At 39.6% G+C, this 19,847-nt stretch overlaps 1 protein-coding gene across 3 annotated transcripts in view; it reads left to right on the top strand.

The window, feature by feature from the left end:
- LOC129720846 (uncharacterized) overlaps nt 1-19,847 on the top strand; it is a 113,090-nt gene that overhangs the window by 72,102 nt on the left and 21,141 nt on the right. For all 3 annotated transcript variants that reach the window (XR_008727296.1, XM_055672677.1, XM_055672676.1), the window contains exons 7-11: nt 6,777-6,893; nt 7,356-7,456; nt 7,678-7,769; nt 18,997-19,189; nt 19,623-19,723. Coding sequence is in view for 2 of the 3 variants with exons in the window: in XM_055672677.1 (XP_055528652.1) it covers nt 6,777-6,893; nt 7,356-7,456; nt 7,678-7,769; nt 18,997-19,189; nt 19,623-19,723 (604 nt within the window). In the remaining variant the exon portion in view is untranslated. The remainder of the gene's footprint in view (nt 1-6,776; nt 6,894-7,355; nt 7,457-7,677; nt 7,770-18,996; nt 19,190-19,622; nt 19,724-19,847) is intronic.

Raw genomic sequence — 19,847 nt, 5'->3', positions numbered from 1 at the left:
TCAACTACAGATGCTATTTTTAAATTCAAAAAGGGTAAATTCCGTTCTTTTTCGTAAAATTTCACCAAATACCACCCCATATGAGTACTTTCGGAACCGGGATGATATCCAGAAACCTGTTTTTCAACGTTAGCATTCATAACGTACATACTGCCGTTCCAATCATAGTAGTCCCATGTACTACACAAACCTTATGCACGCTGGGACAACTATGCTTGGAACGGCAGCATTGCCCTCAAATAGAAAGCATTTTACGCGCAGCTGGAGTGTGCATACTATAGCTACCCAAAACATGACGTCAAAATCGGTTTCGGAGATCTCAACGCTTAGGTTGACCAGGAGGAGGAATTCAGACCGCTAATTGGAAAGTTCAATGCACACCGGCTCACAGACGAAAACGGTCTTTGACTCATTGACTTCGCCGCCTTCAAGAACATGGCCATACGTAGTACCCAGACAACCAGAAGTCGCATAAGATTGCACGGATTACCTCGTATAAACTTCTATGGCACATCAGTATCGTATTGCTGTATGAACAACGTATGTGTTTAATCGCATATGGTGTTATTTTGCGAACTTCTTACGATGAGTGTAACATACTCACACAGCAATACAGATAATGTATATTCAAACTTTTATTAATTCCACAAAGTGATGAATATACGCGAAAACCAAAAGTCTCATGTTTAGTCGCAAAAGGCATCATTCAAAGGTTACATCGCACAAGATATGATAGATCATTAGCTTGTATGACCAATGTGAATGTTTCATCGCATATAATGTTGTTTCGCGGAATCTTTGCGACAACTAGATAATAAACCCGGGTTCAAAAACCAATTAACTTTTCCAATGCTTGGTTAAACTCGCAGTAAATCCACACACTGATGAATATGCGCGAAAATCGAAAACCATCCGCATTACAGCGTATCACATATGTATAAATTTAGTCATTTCCCGCCGCTGCTGCTCTTCAAAAAATTAGCCACAGAAAACATCTGCGGACAACTCGGATCAATGATGCACTACTTAGCATAATATCTTTGTTGGAAACTTGCCTTTAATTGTTGTTGAAGGCGGTAAAATCACTCAATTTTGTTTAAACAAATGACACAGCTCATCGAGCGGCCATGACAATTCAACCGAAATGTAAACAACGATCGTTCCCGCAGAAATTTACAAACTAACTCGCAATACGAGACCTAATTAGATTCATGCTTTACGATGTCTTTTGGTCATTTATACGATGAAACTAGAAAGTTATAACCAAAACTCAGAGATTTCCGACAGCGACACAACGGAGAAGAGGAAAGAATGATGCTTGACAATCTAAGAGTCCGAGGTTCGAGTCCGGATGGATGGGTAAATATTACAGCGTGTGCCCAAAGGAAAAAGAAAAGAATTGTAAAAATTAAACACTGACATTTGTAATTTGCTATTCCTTGTAATATGAATAGCAAGGGATAAATGATGCATAATAATTGCTACTCTGTTCGCTGTATTTTTTTTTTAATTGAAGGTGATTTAATCGCACGTTTTAATAAACAAATACGAAGGAATGCATAGCGAACATCGCATAAAAATCTGAACTAATTTGCTAATGTTGACTTGTGAAGTCGCATAAAGTAATAAAAGAATCCGTAGTGTATATTCATATATCGTTTATAGTTTCGTTTCAAATCGCAAATATGAAGTTGTAGAGTGGCATTAAATAATGGAACAACTCGTAAAAGTTATCAAGCTTCAACAGTTAAAGTCGCATATATGAGCTTTTTTCATCGTAAAAGTTTTTTGATATTTTGGAAATGCACGCATATCGCCTCCACTTTTGCGCGTATAAGCAACATTAGCAGCATCTTGTGCGATGTAACTATCACGTATAAATGCACGTACAATGCGATGACTGTTTGCATTATACGCGTAAATTAGTTGTTTGGGTACCTACTTCCAGTATAGCCTCCCATACCGGTACACCTGGAGTTCACCACAACAGACCGAAACACAAATTGGTCACGTTTTGATTGACGGAAAACACATCTCGCATATCATCGACGTCTGATGGACGACAGCAAAGGACGATACAAACAGAAACGAAGACAGCAGATCTATCTTTCCTGGGACAAAAAGCGCCGCATGGAGTAGGTCGAGTGTGAGGAAATTGAGCTGATGTATCGTTCTCAAGAAACACGTAGATTCTTCGTCTCTAGCCACTAGCTTAAAGGTTTGTGGGAAGTTACCAAGCCGGTTTTGTAGATCGGCGATCGACAACGGACCAAATCTTTACGCTGCGGTTGATCCTCCAAAGGTGTCGCGAATATCAAGCCCCCATGCACCACCTATTCATCGATTTTAAGGCCGCTTACGATACTATCGAGCTATGGAAAGTTATGGACGAAAATGGCTTCCCCGCGAAACTAACAAGACTGTTTAAGGACACGGTGGTTGGTGTACAGTCAACATAACATGGAGGCATGATCTTCAATCAATCCAGCCAGTTCATCTGCTTTGCTGACGACTTGGACTTTGTCGGAAGGACGTTCTAGGCCGGTTGCTGAACAGTACACTAAGCTTAAACGTGATGCAGAAATGGTTGCGTTGATGGTGAATACGTCGAAGACCAAGTACCTGCTAGCAGGGGGAACCGAGCGCGATAAGGCTCGCATAGGCAGTAAGGTAGTGATCGACGCAGATGTGTTCGAGGTTATTGACAAATTTGTGTACTTCGGATTATTGGTAACGTCAGACAGAAACAGGAGCAAAGAAATCTGCAGGCGTATTGTAGCTGGAAGTTGTACCTACTACGGACTCCACAAGATCTTGGGGTATGGCAAGCTTCGCCTTAATACCAAGTCCACCATGTATAAGACGCTCGTAAAACCGGTAGTTCTCTACAGCCACGAGACATGGACAATGCTCGAGCAGGACTTGCAAGCACTAACCGTTTTCGAACGACGTGTGCTTAGGGCCATCTTCGGCGGAGTCTGTGAGGATGGCGTATGGGGGCGAAGAATGAACCACGACCTGGCACATTTCTACGGCGACCCCACTAACCAAAAATAATCCCGTCCTGTATCTAAACAATAATCCCGTCCTGTATCTAAAAATATTTGAAATCATCAATACCATCTTCACATGGGCCAAAGAAGGTCGTTATCCAAAAAAAAAAAAAACTAATAGCACAAATTGACATTTGTAGCTCATAGGAACATCTGTGCCAAATTTCAACCAGCTCAAAAAAGGAAAAGAACCGTCCGCGCGTTCAGTCATTTCGCATTTTGAGCTAGACCTGTGCGCGTCGCGGTCGCAGCATTTCTGTTTGGAGCTAGTGGAACGCTGGATGTTCCTGTTCGGATTAGACAACGAACTCTAATCATTTGACTGATTCTAGCGCTAACACTGGAGACGGAGAAAAATAGTTGTAATGAAAGTGATGGGCTGTCGAAAGGCTACTCTGCCGTTCCAATCATAGTAGTCCCATGTTCTACACAAAACTTATGCACGCTGGGACAACTATGCTTGGAAGGGCAGTACTTGTAGTAAACAAATTTGCTGCAGCGAAGGAATCTGCCGAAGCCCAGCACACAACTTTATCAAGCAGTTCAGAAACAGTCTTTTTCAAGACTTTTGAAAAATGTATAAGAATAGTTAATTCAATTTCATCCAACCAAGGATATTCATACTTTTTCGAAGCTGTATTTTAAATGGAATAGTTGTTTAAAATGTCCGAAAGCGTAACAAAAAATCAATCACGACGTGGCATTTCAAGAATCAATTTTACGTTTACATGCGCCATGGTTTGTGTCTACTCATGAAGTCTGTGCCAGGCATGCGCGCACGTGATTGGTTCATTGTAGGGGAAATTCGATCTTGAAAGTTTTCACTAATTTTCACTGTTGAACAATTAAGTAATAATGATCACTGAAGCATCACAAAAATGTCCATCATTTTATCAATCCAACGACATATTGATCATTGTAATCCATCATGTGGTTACACAAGTATTACCGTTTGAAATCTTTCATTCCGGCGTTACACCTTGGTTTTTAGTTTTCTCAGAATGTATCTCAATATAGTGCGGTTAGACGTAGTCCTACGTCAAAAAGATACCCAATATTTTGTGAAATTGTGAACGTTTGAAATTCAAATTCGATTCTCAACTGTACTAGCTAGCACTATAGCAAAAGCAAAATGTTGGACATGAAACAGTTTTTGTTAGAAATACTTTTTTTCAATGATAGTGCCCACTTTGTAATGTTTAGAAGAGTTTTAGGGAAATAAGAAGTTGTACCGTTTGATTCAAACTTCGAACAGTCTCGAATTCCAAACACATCACAATAAAAATCGAATTATCATAGCTAGTGTAATAAAAGGAATGATTATAATTTCGTTCCTTGGAATATCCAGCACCCAGTGATCCACAGCTCTTTACTGTAGGGCTACTTCCGGGGAATCAGCAGGCGTTGAAAAAAGTGACAGTCAGTATTCAGACGGTTTGCCTATCTATCTCTTAGCGATTACGTTGAAGTGTTCGGAATTTGAATCAACGCCGATTTCCTAATTCTTCTTGTTTTAATGAACAAAATGTGTTTAAATCTATATAAATAGCATTAAATTGTAACAACAATAAAATAACCAACATGCTCAAGGGGTAATATCTACCAAATGCTCAAAAAAAAAACAAGGCTTTTTTCATATTTTTTTTAAAAGACATTTGAGATGTAAGGTATATAAATAATATATCATTGGATTAAGCAACTCTTGGAGAATAGAAAAAAAATTATTGCTATTTTTTTTTACAGAATGGCGGCTGTGCAGCGATTGCCGTGAAACGCTTTTTTTTTAAGTTCTTTCGCGGCGAACAGTCGTGCCCAACGCCACCTATAACCAAAACAAAAAATTTTTCATTATCTACATAAGTGTCGCTAGTGAAGTACACATGATAATATTTTTAGAATTTTTCTTCGCAAATGGGAACGGTTTAAAAAAAAATTCTTTTCAGACAAAAAAAATCGATTTTTATTGTTTATTACTTTTGTTGTTGTTAATCAACCACCAAAATCGTGTGTACTTCACTAGATAATCTAATAAAGAAACTTCATTTGAAATTTAAAGTCAATCAGATGTAAACTTTTTCAGTTCTACTGCTCGCCGATTTTGAAAACATGGTTTTGAGAAAAACGCGTTCAAAGTTTAAATATGCTATAAATCTTCAGAATCGCAATAATAAAGCCCCTAATAATTTTTTTTACCTTCAGTCAGCTATCCCTGCGCCGTAAAGTTGTCCTTCCTGGGCTTTACTTTCCTCTTCTTCCTTTTTGTTATCTGATGTAAGGCTGCGCCTAGCCTCTTTCGCGATATCAGACATGTGATGCTCAGTGAATTTAACGCGGTTGGAATCCGATCTCACGCAAAACTCAAACTTGTCACTCACATTTAAGCTCTCTTGAATATAACTCACATTTAAAACGTATAGAAAAACTCAAACAAAGAACGTACACAACGAGAACGGCTGATCGACGTTACAAAGGGAAATTATGAGTAAACACGAGCTGTAGAGACGCTATAACGATCGAAACTTGATGCAGCGACCTCTATACTTTAAGTTTGAAACACGATAACGATCAGAGGTAACTTCTGCTAGTTTACAAAGCTTCGAAAAACAAGCATCGCCAAAATAAGCGAAAAATGTGATTTTGGAGCATAAAAGTTGTTCGATGAAAATTGATTTAAACGAATTTTGAGTTTAGACCAGTACTTGGGCAATGTAGATTTTGATACTAGGATAGTTTTAGCATGATTTAAGCCAATAAAAAAAATGACAAGAAAAAATTTTTTTGGTAGATATTACCCCTTAACCCTTAAGATCGATAAGAAAGTTCATTTTTCGTTGATTTTTAAGTGCGAGAAGATACATCATAGCTTAAGTGTTCTAAATTTGATGCAGTACGATATATCTAACCTCATTAAATTCTGCCACGCAAGCCTCTCAATCGAGTTGGCTCGAAATCCGTCTTTTGCGTTCTTCCAACTTACACAAGTTCTGATCTGATTTCGCGTAAGAATTGCGGGTAAGCTATAACATAGTATTAAGATTGTAATCGTTTTAGTTTCTTCAATAATATCTGATAACATATTTTCGCAATTTTCTTTGATCATCAGGAAAATAATAATGAAATATATATCTAATATATCTCGTATATATTAAATTTATGATTACAATCCATTTAGTTAATTAGCATTTTAAATCAGCCTCTCTCAACGTTACATAAATTATTTTGTTTCCAAGAAATGTTCCCCAGTAAATGATAAAAGAAGTAGACCGACGTCAAAAAAAGTATAAAATATTAGTACTTGACAGAGCTGTAATGAAATAAAAAGGCAATGACATTATTCTGCGATACTCTTGCCTTGAACTAGAACAGGGCAGAAAGTAATAGTGTAATAACGTTGCTGATTGACAGTTGCGGTTCTATTCACGGTTGAATTCGAGAAGATTATTCACCTTCCTTCATGTCACCAGTGATGAAGGGCCCAAGATATGTGTGGCAGCAGAATTAATTTCGATTATTAATTGCACCATAATTAATTCACTTTCGCCAAAAAAAGAGAGAAACACAAACCACGATGGCGTAAAGCAGCAAATAAGTGGGTGTTCATAGGCGGAAGGCACATTTATTTAATTAATCTTTCTTCCTTTTTCTACCACGTTATTCCTCTTTCGGAAGTTCTGTAAAAGTTAACTCACGCGCATCTTGCCTTTACACATTTGTCAATTCTAGTGCCAGCGAACGTTCGCCCTTTGACGGCTCCTGCTGTGGAGGTGGATATGCCACGGTTGATTCGCTGCCCTCGTCCCCAGCCCCGGATGATGACGATAGTGAACCAATTCCTACTAGGTAAGATTACATGCTCCGAATATAGTTATACTACTGTTAGTATTGCTATCCAGCGGCCAAAGGAAAACACTCAATCAGGGTATGTTATCGCTGCCAAACTTCGAAAGATGACATCTCTCTATACAGTAGAGCTCGTAAAAGTGATAAGTTGTATGAGAAAATTGGTGCGCTGAGATTGCTTTTTAGCATTGCAGATTGGGTACCGCTTGGGGCCGTTCCTAAGCTACGTGGTCTTTCTTCAACCTGTGGCCGAATAGAACTTTTTCTTCTATATTAACGTTTCTTTTTGTGTAAGCCTATCTCTCTATCACGCCCTATCTCTCTATCACGTGCTTCAGGAACGACCCCTTGTCTGCTGCTACACATGTTGAATTTGGTGTGCATTTCCATGGCTGTCTGCTTTTCCGGGACACCCTAAACAACCTTGCCGTACTATTTATCAACGATTGCAAATTCCCGCAGGTACCGCGTGGTGATGCTTGGCGACTCCGGTGTCGGCAAAACCGCTCTCGTCTCCCAGTTTATGACGTCCGAGTACATGCACACGTACGATGCCAGTTTGGGTAAGCAACAAGTCGAGTCGGGCAGCTGGACCACTGTCGCTCGATATTTTTTAACGAAATCAATTATCTGTGAATTAGCTAAAATAGGGCACCCCACGCCGGCCACGGTATGCGGGGTAGTTTATGTTTCTCTTTTTTTTTATTACCATCTCTAGCCCTCATTCACTCTCTTTTTTTTGTTTTTTTCCCCTCGTTGTATCTGTTTTTGTTTATTCCCACAGATGATGAATTTGGCGAGAAAACCGTTAGCGTCCTGCTCGATGGCGAAGAGTCGGAGATGATTTTCATCGATCACCCCAACGTGGAGATGAGCGTACGTATATGCTATGTACCCACCCAATACGTCCAATTTGGTTATAGCCCGGTTATTTATTTTGTTGTTTGTCGATCACTGCAATTGTTTTTACCACCCACAAAACCGTTGTTTCGGCGCCTGGCGTTCCACTTCCGGGGAATTAATCTGTGCTGCTATGCAAACATTTGTACGTGATTGCTTTTGGTTTTGAACGTTGTCGCATGTTGATAGACTTTATGCGGTTAATGCATTATTTTAGCGATAGTATATTGATTGTTTTGTCGTTTCACGTGCGTTCTATAAGTAGCGGACAGTGGCGAGAAAGTAGTTCAAGTAACGTTTGAGGGGTGATTTTGTAACTAAACTACGAAATTTCAAAACTGTCTGTGAAAATCACATGGGAGTTTTCTGAGTTAAACTTGCTTTGATGTAAATTTCATCATCCTGTACCACGCAATCAAACTTCGTCAGAGTCTTCATGTACAGCTTTCGCGATCGTTGTCTAGCCGATCTGTTTTGCTTATCGTCACGATTTGGAGTCACCAACTTTTTGTGAGTCGACAGTCTGGCTCGTATTTTAGCTCGAGCCACAGTTGTAGACGACACACCCAGCTTGCTTGCGACATCTCGGACGAAAAGGTTGGGATTCCGCTTGAAACTGCTGGCCACTCTTTCCGTTGTTGTTGTCCTGTCTTTCTGGCAGCCGAGCAAAATTTTGATGGGTTCTGGTTGACCAATTTTCACACCTTTTATCACAACTTTGCCGAAGACATTACAATTATCAAAAAAAAAACCGTTTTGACACTAAATTTATTTCTATGCAAACATCTACGCAAAGTTTCAACCAAATTAAATATGACAATTGAAACTGAGGCATATGTTGTAAAATTATTCAGTAGTAAAGATATGAGTGTGGGAGAATATAAACGAGAGGAAACAGGAGATAACAACGTAAAAGATTAAATGTTTTCTTGCTATTCTTAGTGATACCGCTTACCGTGAAACGCTCGTTGCGTAGTTCAGTCAATGGTCAATTCGAGAACAACATTCAAATTGTTGTTTATCGTGTTGTGTCTTCTTCCCACAACCAGGTATAGTAAAAAAATCCATTTCCACAGAGAGACAGACAATTGATTTGTTCTCGATATTCTTTCGCCGAAATAAACTGCTGATTCTAGACACCTTGTAGCCTTTGGGAGAAACAACGATGGCCGTATGGTAGCGAAATAAGTAGACGACAAAAAAAAGTAGCTGTTAAGTTTACTTTCTTGATAACTACAGATGGTTGGTATTCTGTGCCCAATTTGGTATCGCATAGTCAAATAGACTAACGACCTTTTTGGGATTAGAGTTCCATACCTGGTATGGAGTCAAAAGGTAACGTCCGAAGAAGTAATACCTTATAAACGCAAGGGCTTCTCAATGACAAAGCAGGTTAGCGGACGTTTCAACTGCAAGGTTGCAGAAGCGACTGTTATCAAATCCGACCACTCCGGTGTTCTTCAGGTGATAAAGAGCAGAACAGTGTCCGGTAATAACTCTCGTGTAGAGACGTAGCTCACCACGCTTGAGATCGAGAAGCTTCTTGGTTAGAGAACGGTTTGGAGAGATAAATTGTTCAGCTTGTCTGCAACCCTGTGTATTGTTCCATCGGTTAGCTATTTCTAGCGTTTCCCATGATTTACGTTCGCGCTGAATTGCCGTGCTGATCCTTGTTTTGCGAGGTAATTGGAGTTAGTTGCTCTTTGATGAATCTTCTACTAAGGACGCTGGAGGCTCTCTTAGCGTGGTGAAGATTCATCTGGATGCAGCGAAAGCTGCTCATTGGGTGTTGGATCTGTCTGTGGTTGGATCATAGGATCCGGTACCTTGCAGACGGTTGCCATCAGCAGAACTGCTGCTTTGGGTTTCCTTTACTCCGACACCGGTTTGCCTTGCCTGCTGCAAGCGATGGGCGACAGACACATGACCAACAACGGAAAGCGGTTTCTGGGACCTTGGTTTGCGAGTTGAGGCAGTGAGCTCCTGGGAGTTTTCTGCGGAACCTTCCTCTCAATCGCAGGTTTGCGGATGGGGATTAGTTGAGGCGTTGAGCTATTGCTAGCCGTCGGCTGAACTTTAGCTCCCATTGCAGGGTTGCGTTGAGAAGGTAGTGATAACAAAGCTGGATGTTCCGTCTGTACCACCCTGTTCGTTGCGAGATTGCGTTGAATAGGTGGTGATGCCTGAACTGATCGTTCTGCTTGTACTTTCCTACTCTTCGCAGTAGAAGTTCCCTTCAGTGCGTTGATTGTCGGCCTGCCAACCCGGCCCATGCGAGCTTTACCCAACATGCAGTTCAGTAAAAACCGTTGCTCGGTGATACGGGTGGCGGATTGTTCGTCGATCTCTAGAAACAAGTCGACGGTTTCCCCTGTTACCTTGCGATTCCTTACGCGCCACTCCAGTGCAGAGATACCGTCGTTCTAATTCTGGATAAATCGCAATGTCTTCTCGTTTGAAGTGTCCACGCTGTTGAAAAAATAACCTACGAACAGGATAGCTTTCGGCAGGTCATCCGTGTTGTAAACACGCAGTCGTGCTCCATCCCAGGGAGTTAGGTCTGGGATGGTTTTCTCAAGCCACACAACTGTTTCGTTATCGGCGCAGGCCAAGTAGAGGTAGCCGTGTTTGAAGTGGCAACTCTTGAACTGGGGCCTGAGCAGGGGAGAATCTAGTGCCGCAATATGATCCAGGATCGAATCGTGCACTGTTCCAAGTTGCTCCTTGGATTCAAGTTTGGTGGGATAGCCGTCAAGGGTGATGGCAATGTTGATAACATCTACCATTTCCCTGTGGGTTACTCCCACTGAAACTCTCGGAACCAAGGTACCATCCCCATTGCTGGCCCGAGACTTTTTGTTGGACGGACGATCGGAGCTGGTATTAGGTGACGGAGCGTCATCCGATCGTTGCCGCCTATCCGATCGATCTTCGGGCATGACTTTCCTATCCTATAAGCGATTAAAATGATTGTTATACTGACAGCTGGCGCTGCAGTAAAAATGATGATGATGATTTGCATGCAGCATTTCACCTATCAAAATTCTACTTGCAGTGAGTTATCACGAGTTTACGTAGCGGGAAACTTCATTATATTTAGATTTTTTTCACTAAACGGTAGATTCAAACTAAAAAAATTCAATACCAACACGCTATGTACCTACCAACTCGTGTAAAACATAACCTCAAATTAAAATTCCTATTTCATATGTATTTTCTTGACAGTAATCAGTCTACTAGATGCTGCATAAAATTACGAACTCGCTGCATTGTTATTGACGTCAAGAATATCTATTCTACGCAAATATCGCATGGAGAACAGTCTCCTGTGGATATCAGCCTTGGCTTAAATTAAATCTATCATAATTTTCCTTGTTCTGAAGTTCAAATCCAAAAGTCACACGGTCGTTTTGCGTTGAATCGCACACTGTTTCCATTGCTGCATAAACGCGATCAAAATTATTTTGACCCAAAAACTGTTTCAAAGATCCACAGTGTCTTCAGCAAAGTTGTTCCATCAATTATTTTCCATGTTATAGAAGTTGCTTTTTTGTGATTAATCCACTCAACAGTGAGAAACAATATTTACTTTTCGCATTTTGGAATAAAAAAATCTACTTTATTGGGCAAAGTTATAGCACATCTCGAAAGAAACAACTTGAAGATATCATATTTCTATCCACTTATTTAAATGGAGTTTTCTATAGTTCATCCCAATCAGTTGTTTCCAATTTACCTGTTTATGGTGATTTTCAATGCTCTACAATAGTGTTTGCAATAACGAAATAAACGATTTCTTCGAAGAAAGTTTATTTTCTTCTGACACATTTCTTTGATTATTGAGGATTACAACTTAAATAATGCACTAATCTACGTTGATAACTTTTTACTCAAAAAATGATTTTGGAGCCGTAGTGTTTTCAGCAAAGTTGTTTTGTTAATTTTTCTGTGGCTTGCGGCAGACTCTATAGAGTTAAAATCCATTACTCTTCCAGTTTTCTTGAAACTAAACTAACAGGAGAGTTGTGTGCAAAGCCACGACCGCAAGGTTGAAGTAGAATACTTTTACAAGAAAGATAACCCGGCTGCTTGCGTGTCAGTCATTTTTTCTAGTAAATAAACATTGACTAATCAGATCAATCGAATTTTGCGCTTCAACAAGGATTAACCATTTTCAATAATATAGTAAGTTGCTTTTCATGGTTGAGGCTTGATAATTTTGAAATTTTGAGATGAAATTTTTTCGGATGTCGTGCTCATGACTGAAGGAAAAGATAATTCAGTACGTTTTGAGACACGGAGATGAAGTAAAATTTATTACTTTTACAAATTAAAAAATGTGAATTAACTCTTTAGAAAATATTAACTCTTCAATCAAGTTTTTATTTCATCCTGAAAAGGACAATTTGTTGTTCATTTTAGTATCGGATAAGATGCCGATCACATCTTTGTGTTATCACTGACAGGGCGAATAAAGTATTCCTTGTGATAAAGTAAACAATGTATTGCTGATATAACACTCAAAACTAGACGGCTCACATGTTGTCAAAATGAGTCAATTTTTCATTGAATGCATTTACTAGTGCCCACTATCGCACAGAGACTGTATTTCACTAAAGTGCTTCACTGCATCAGCCGCTATCGATGCTGAGATCCGTTGCAACTAGTGCGCTATCCATTGCTACGCCACAGCTGTGGCCGCTTTCCGCCATCGCTGGTATCAACTGCACTGCTAGTGCTGCTGCCAAGGGAGGACGACTGCTGTTGTCGCTGTCTAGAACTATTATGAGTGGCTTTGGCTGAAACAGGCTCTTATATAGGCCAAATAGCATGTTTTAAGTTGCAAGGTATATGATTCTGTCGACCGTGCTTGGGAAGCAATCATATAACGACCAATCAGAGGTCGAATTTTTCGTATTGACAAAGCTTGACTATTTTCAATAGTACAATAGTGTGAATAATAAAATTAAATTATCTTCTTTTGGGAAGAATCTTAGAAGATTTTCCAATCTATTGCTGCAAGAACGAAGGAAATCCATCGAATACTAACCGATTTATTAGCATTTGAAATTGGACATATTTTTCACTTTTTCGGTTTTAGATTTTCATTTCACATCCCTATGTAGCCGAACTTCCTGAGAGAAGTATTCTACTTCAAAATGTTCTGCGACTATAACGTTGCCGTCTAGTTCCCCATACACGAATGTTTTTTTTTCTCGTTCACCTTATTTCCACGTCGACGATGGCATGTATGGTTGTATATAACATTCGGCATGCGATAAACACATCCTTCAGTACACAGCCACTCTATTGCCAAGTTTACTTTTCTTTGCATGAAGGCTGTCGGTAAGGTGTCGAGCAGTCTTTTTTTCTCCTTGCGCTTATTCTTTCTGTAGCCTTTTTAACCACCCTCACACGAGATTCTTCATAGGCAAATGAAAAAAAAAAAATTACAAGGGTTGTACGCAAAGCCACGACCGCAAGGTTGACGTAGAACTACATAAGGTTGTTTGTTACATTACTTGTTTTGAATATGTAATATTTTGTGCAAAATAGGAGTTGAAGTGCTGCTGAATTTCAGTTTGCATATACATCTCTGAACAGGAATAGAACAAACACTATACAACAAGTTTCTACAGTCAAAGTGCATGTAGATTAAAATAACATTTTACTTTTAATTCTAGCGCAAAACGAGAAAATATTAAATCTTCAATAATTCGTTGTCCTTATAAAGATTGTTGTTTTTCAATTGCATAGTGGATATAATGTCGATCGCATCTATGTGGTACCCCGAAAGAGGGGATTTAAAGCATTTTTCTGATAACACAGTTGAAAGCTATTTTCACACTAAAAATCTGACGACCCATGTATTTTGAAGGCCAGAATCCCAAAACGTTTGTGTGATGTCAAAATAAGATAATTTTCCATTAGAGGAAATTCCGGCTAATGTACCTACGACTCATGCTACTGCCCAAAGGCAGCTTTTACTGTAGCTACACCAGCTGGCGCTGCCAATATCGCTGCTGATACCACTGCTGCTATCCATTGCCACTGCTGCTGCTAAGTGAGAACTGCTGTTGTCACTGTGTAGAACTAATACGAGCAGTTTCGGCTAAAACAGGCTCTTGTGTAGGCCCAACAGCATATTCCAAATTACAAGGTCTATAATTCTGTCGACCGTGCTTGGGAAAGTAATCATATAATGGCCTATCGTATTGAAGAGATAATTCAATAAGTTCTGAGAGGCATGGAGATGAAGTAAAATTTACAACTGTTTCATCATTCAGAATGAAGTGTAACTAATTTAAGTGAATAAACTCTTCAATTGGGCATTTATTTATCCAGACAATTTACTGTTAATTTCAATATCGGATAAGATGCTGATCAAATGTTTGTGCTTTGCTATCACTGACGACAGTACGAATAAGGTATTCTTTGTGATAGATCACGCAGTGAAAAACTGTTTCAATCCTTTAACGGGCCGAGGGAAAAAATCCACCAAAATGTTATTGTGTATTTCTGATCACTGCTAACTCATAGCTCATAATTATCAAACAAACAAAAAAAAAGGAAAGGAAAATTGTTGGTGGCAATATAGTTGCCACTGCCTTATAAAGGGTTAACACTGAAAACTTGCCAGCTCATGTATTTTGAACGCCATTTTTCCAAAACATTGGTGTGTTGTCGAAATGATTCATCTTTTAATTGGAGGAAGTGGTCGGCTTATGTATCTACTACTGATGCGGCCCACTACCGCACAAAGGCAGCATTTTACTGAAGGAAGTGCTGCTGCATTAGCTGGCTTTCCTCTGTCGAAACTGATACCCGCTGCAACTGCTGCTATCCGTTTCCAGTGGCAACTTGCCACAAGCCGACGCTGCTGCTATCCGTTTCCACAGCTGCTGCTGCTATCTGCTGTCACTGCTACTGCTAGGAGAGGACTGCTGTTTTCGCTGTCTAGAACTAATATGAGCAGTTTCGGCTGGAAAAGGCTCTTATAAAGGCCAAATAGTACATTCCGAATTACTAGGTCTAAAATTCTGTCGACCGTGCTTGGGAAAGCAATCATATAACGACCAATTAAAGGTCGATTTTTGCGTTTTGACGAGGCTTGACAATTTTCAATAGTACAATAGTTCAAATAATAAAATTACAATTTTCTGCATTTGGGATGGTTCTTAGAAGAACGAAGGAAAGCCATCGAGAACCAACCGATTTATTAGCATGTGAGATTGGACATATTTTTCACTTTTCCCGGTTTCCGATTTTCATTTTACATCCCTATGTAGCCGAGTATGTAGCTGAACTTACTGAGAGACGTATTTCTACGTCAAAAGGGTGGAAAATGTCTCCGGTGGATTTGGGCTGTTATAGAAACGCGCTGTTAATGTGGTGCTGGCACGATCCATGTTAAAAAACGGTTTTTTCTCTCTTCTACATTTGCTGTTCCGAAAACATCGTTTAAATAGTACCGAATCGACACTGAAAAGACCGTAAAATACTACAAGGTATACAGCCCTAGGGGTTGTATGAAATGGTGACGTAGGACTAAATGTATATATTATATGCTGCGATAAACTGTTCATAGGCAACACTACCGTTTATATTTGATGGTCGTTATTGTAAAACTAACGATGCATGAATACAAGAAAATTTTGTGAACATTCTCATAACTCGTATCTTCAAGCATCTTTAGTTCTGAAAAGAACCGATTCCATAATCTTCAGTATGAAATTCGTGCTACAGAACGCTGATGATCGCACCACCACCGGTATTATTGAATATTTTGTTGGCCGCGTATAAAATTTGCTCTCCGCTGTGCCCTCCAGTAGCTGTGCCAGCGAAATATCCTGCAGCGTACGATGGTAACTGTTGCTGCCGTATGCAAAATAAAGGTAACATGCTCCGCGGTGCCTGGAAGTTGACTCGTATGCAGCTCTTGTTTCTCTATTTCGCGTAACTCTAACAGCTATATTCCACTCGCTATTGTGTGACAAACTAGACTGAATCTGAATTTTCTACACGCAGTCCTTTGTATCGAGTTCAGCGTAGATTTTTGCCATAAGAGCGTGGCCACACAGCTTAGAGAAAGAGGAACAAACCAAAACACTTTGTTGAGTCAAAATGTGTAGGCAGTGGAATTTATTCCATCCATGTTATTGTTATCCGTGCTCGGGAAGCAAGCCAATAGCGAGGGAAATGTATGGGAAAGCTTGACCTTGGAACTTTTCACCTTGTGAACCATTAAGCAGTAAAGCAACAATGTTGAACAATATATCAAACAATTGTTACACGTTTCATATATCCACCGACACATAACTGACTAAGATGCATTAAGTCGTTCGCTTGCTATAATCGTTTGAAATCAGACGCAACATTTGCCAGTTTCATTTTCAATTTCACAAAATGTAATCTAGTATAGACGTAGTCACGTAGTCCTACGTCCAAAAGGCTGTACTCTTGGAATGTCTGGTGATGACCTTTTTGCGAGACAGAAAGAATGAAATCTGGATTATTAATAAAAAATCTTGAAGACTGAGGATCAAATCTGCCTATCTCTTGTCAGTTTGTTCAAAAATGCAAGATAGAGACTTTTGCAGAGCGCTTTCGTGTGCCAAAAACCTTCGCATACGGAAGTCATTTTGTTCCCCTATGAGCTTGTTCGTGTGTTGCACTGGGTCGGTATTTTAAGTTTTTACAGTCTCCCGATTCGCAAGTTTACGTGGCGAATAGAAACAACACTATAGCACAATAACAAGTAGTTTTGAGAAATGCAATAATATTTTTTATGTAAAATGATGCCTGAAGCATGTTTTATACGTTTTCAGTCCATCTTGGTAAGGACTTACAAACAAAATGGTCCAAAAATGTACAAAAAAAACGATTCCACTTTGTCTGATGCAAACTGCAAGAATGTTACGTAGGAAAAAATTGTCTCTTTGTCGAGCGGCCACGAAACATGGAAGCAACTTTCTCAGCTACCATCATCACGCAATCCAGCAAACAACCAAGCTTTTAGTAGAAAAACTTGACAAAAGACTGATTTGCTGCGTGATGTTTGACATGAATTGACAAGGACATCAACAACCCAAAAGAAATGGATCAAGATTCCAGTTCTAGTTACCAGCACAAAGTGTTACCCTACGCCATGTCTAGACGAAGTACAAGAAAATCCTTAATTGGTAGAAATGCTTGGCCCAACCCGAAATCCTTCCGTTCCTAATGAGGACTCTATTAGAACACATCTATACCTTAAAATGATATACATACATGAGTAATGAATCGAACATTTCCGCTATTTGAATACTTTTTAACGTTTCCTTGCATCTTTCATCAGAACAAGAAAAACGCAATCGACTGATGAGTTTTTTTTATTCGCGCCGTTGCTGGGGAAATAGAAAAATCGAATTTTTCCAATGGAAGAATGAATGATACATTTATCAAAATGGTATTTACACCCATAATAAAGGAAGGCAAGACATTACTGTATTTGTTGTACACTGCAAGATATAACATAGACCATTTCTATTCGCCCCGTTCACGGGATTTAGATTTCTAGGATTAGATTCAAAACTCTAAAATGTTTGTGTACAAGTAATTACATATCCATTAAAAATAATTTGAATAATTAGACGCTATTGGAGAGGTAATCCAACGGGTAACAAATCTACCCCTTAATCTTGTTAGTGAGTTTTCGCGGTTCTGTTCTGCGAAAAGGCAATGCAGGTTTGCTTTATTAATACTTATTTGTGATATATTTATTTTAAACTGTACTAAAAGTTTTTTTTTATTTCCGCTAAAAATTTCGAGAAACGTAATTCTGGAAGAATCCTTTCCTCGAAAGGCAGACGCTCAAAACAAAGCCATAAGCAGCAGCCAAGCTAAAATGATATGATATCAATAATGTTTACTCGAACGCAAATAAAATACGTATGGTCCTCAATCAGGAACGAAATCCAACTTCTTCACCTTGGCTACGCTCTGCATTTCAAAGCCATATAAAATACACGCTCAAAAACTCACTACCCATAGTGAATTTGAATGGGAGTTCTTTCGAATGTGGGTTTTATAACCACATAAACCAGAGATAAATAGATTTGCGTTTCGTTCTGTTTTCATTTCCATTTTCCAATTAAACTTTATTAGTTTTTCGGGTTTGAAACTCGTATTTAACACACACATACAAAAAAAAAAAAAAAAAAAAAAAAAAAAAACAGTAACAAATCTGCATCAATGCTTCGAAAATGTAGTGACAAATTCTATTTGAACTTGCTCGACTCGCTTTCGACTGATGGCTGGTTGGGGTGAACATTGCAGTCCAAACATCTATAAACTTTGGAATTGTTATCTACCGCGTGAAGCTATAAAAAGCATTCGTTCCACCTGTCTGTCGGTTTCACGTCGTTATGGTGCTGTTCTGCTACAAACCTCCCTCTGTGCTGCTGCGATAATTTCGCTTGGCATCACTAAGCCTATTAAGTATGTTGCCGCTTAGTTACTTATCTTGCCAGCTTTTAGGTTATTCGCCTTTGCAGCCACTCAGTGAGTAAGTTTGTGGGTGTGTATGTGTGCCGGTGTATGTGTGATGGCATTGTCGGTTATGTCATGTCACAGTGGATATTTAATCAAGCTGGAACAGCGAGATGGGAAATCTGCATGCGGCTGAAATTGGCACATTCCTCGCCAAAGCCACACACGTGTGCGGATGCTGGATGCGCTCGGTGCAGCTGGCGGATCCGTGACGCATCGAATAATGTGCGGATATACGGTTCACTGGTTAAACACCCCGGCTATGCACATTCACATAAGTATCCTCTCGAGCGAACACGTGTTTGACTGGCTGTTGATTAGAAATTGAGTGACGCTGATAAAGTGGTATTTGGACCAGGAAATGAAAGCAATATTGAACGGAAAACGATTCATTAGATAGTGGGCTAATCGAACTGGGAAAGTAATTTTGCCTATCGCACTAATATTTCATTTCATTTATTAAATCTGGAATGCACAGTTCGTTTTTCGCAATTACCCTTGGAATCTGGACAAATCCTGAAAATCCAGTTCTTTAGCAGTGCTCTAAATATCCAGCGTTCCTTCTATCAGCACTTCACTTTATCCCATTTCCCGCTGACTCCGATCTCACTGCGCTAGTCTGCACCACTAACTTTTACATCCGTACGGTACATCATCTCACGTTTCCCGACAGGTGGAGAACTCGTTATCAACATATGAACCGCACTGCTGCGTCGTCGTGTACTCGATCGTGAACCGAAACTCGTTCCGCGTCGCCGAGGAGATCCTCAACTATCTGTGGTCGGAAAACTACACCAAAGAAAAGGCGGTCATCATTGCGGCCAACAAATCCGACCTGGCGCGCTCCCGGGTGATCAACACCTCCGGTAAGTAAGCTTGACCCATTGAGAGGTAACTTGTTTGTTTCCAGTATACTCTTCGTTGGTGAAGTTTCGTTTTTTTCGTCTTTTCTGAAACCTGCTGTACAAGCAAGCAATTTTCAAGCGAATTTCAAATTCTTAAAATAACGAACGCATTTCTATAGTTAGACATGCAGTTTGCAATTTCTCAATTCGGAGTCATTAATCAATACGACAAATCTCCATTTGAGATTATGAATTTCATACTAAAAACCCTACAATTCTAACAATAAAATTTCAGGATTAAAAAAATACAGGATCGAAAATTACATTGTATTACAATAATCAAATGTTAGGACAAGATGACTATAAATATGTTGCACATAGCAGAATTTTATTTAATCACACATCTAATTGTACTATTTTCCTTCCCGTTACCCTCATATGTTGTCATTCACAGAGGGTAAACAGTTAGCCACTTCACGAGAAGCGAAATTTATCGAGACGTCCAGCGGAATCCAGCACAACGTGGACGAACTGCTGGTGGGTGTAGTGAAGCAGGTGAGCTCCCAACGGAATTCTTTCCCGCGACCCCCTAAACGGGGACGGAATGTAAAGTAATTTGCTCTATTTGCGTTAATTTGATACTTTATTCGCGTTTTCCTTGGCTTGCTCTTCCACGAAA

The sequence above is a fragment of the Wyeomyia smithii genome, chromosome 2 (assembly GCF_029784165.1).
Source record: "Wyeomyia smithii strain HCP4-BCI-WySm-NY-G18 chromosome 2, ASM2978416v1, whole genome shotgun sequence".
Taxonomy (NCBI): Eukaryota; Metazoa; Arthropoda; class Insecta; order Diptera; family Culicidae; genus Wyeomyia; species Wyeomyia smithii.
This window is presented reverse-complemented; position numbering and strand designations above follow the sequence as displayed.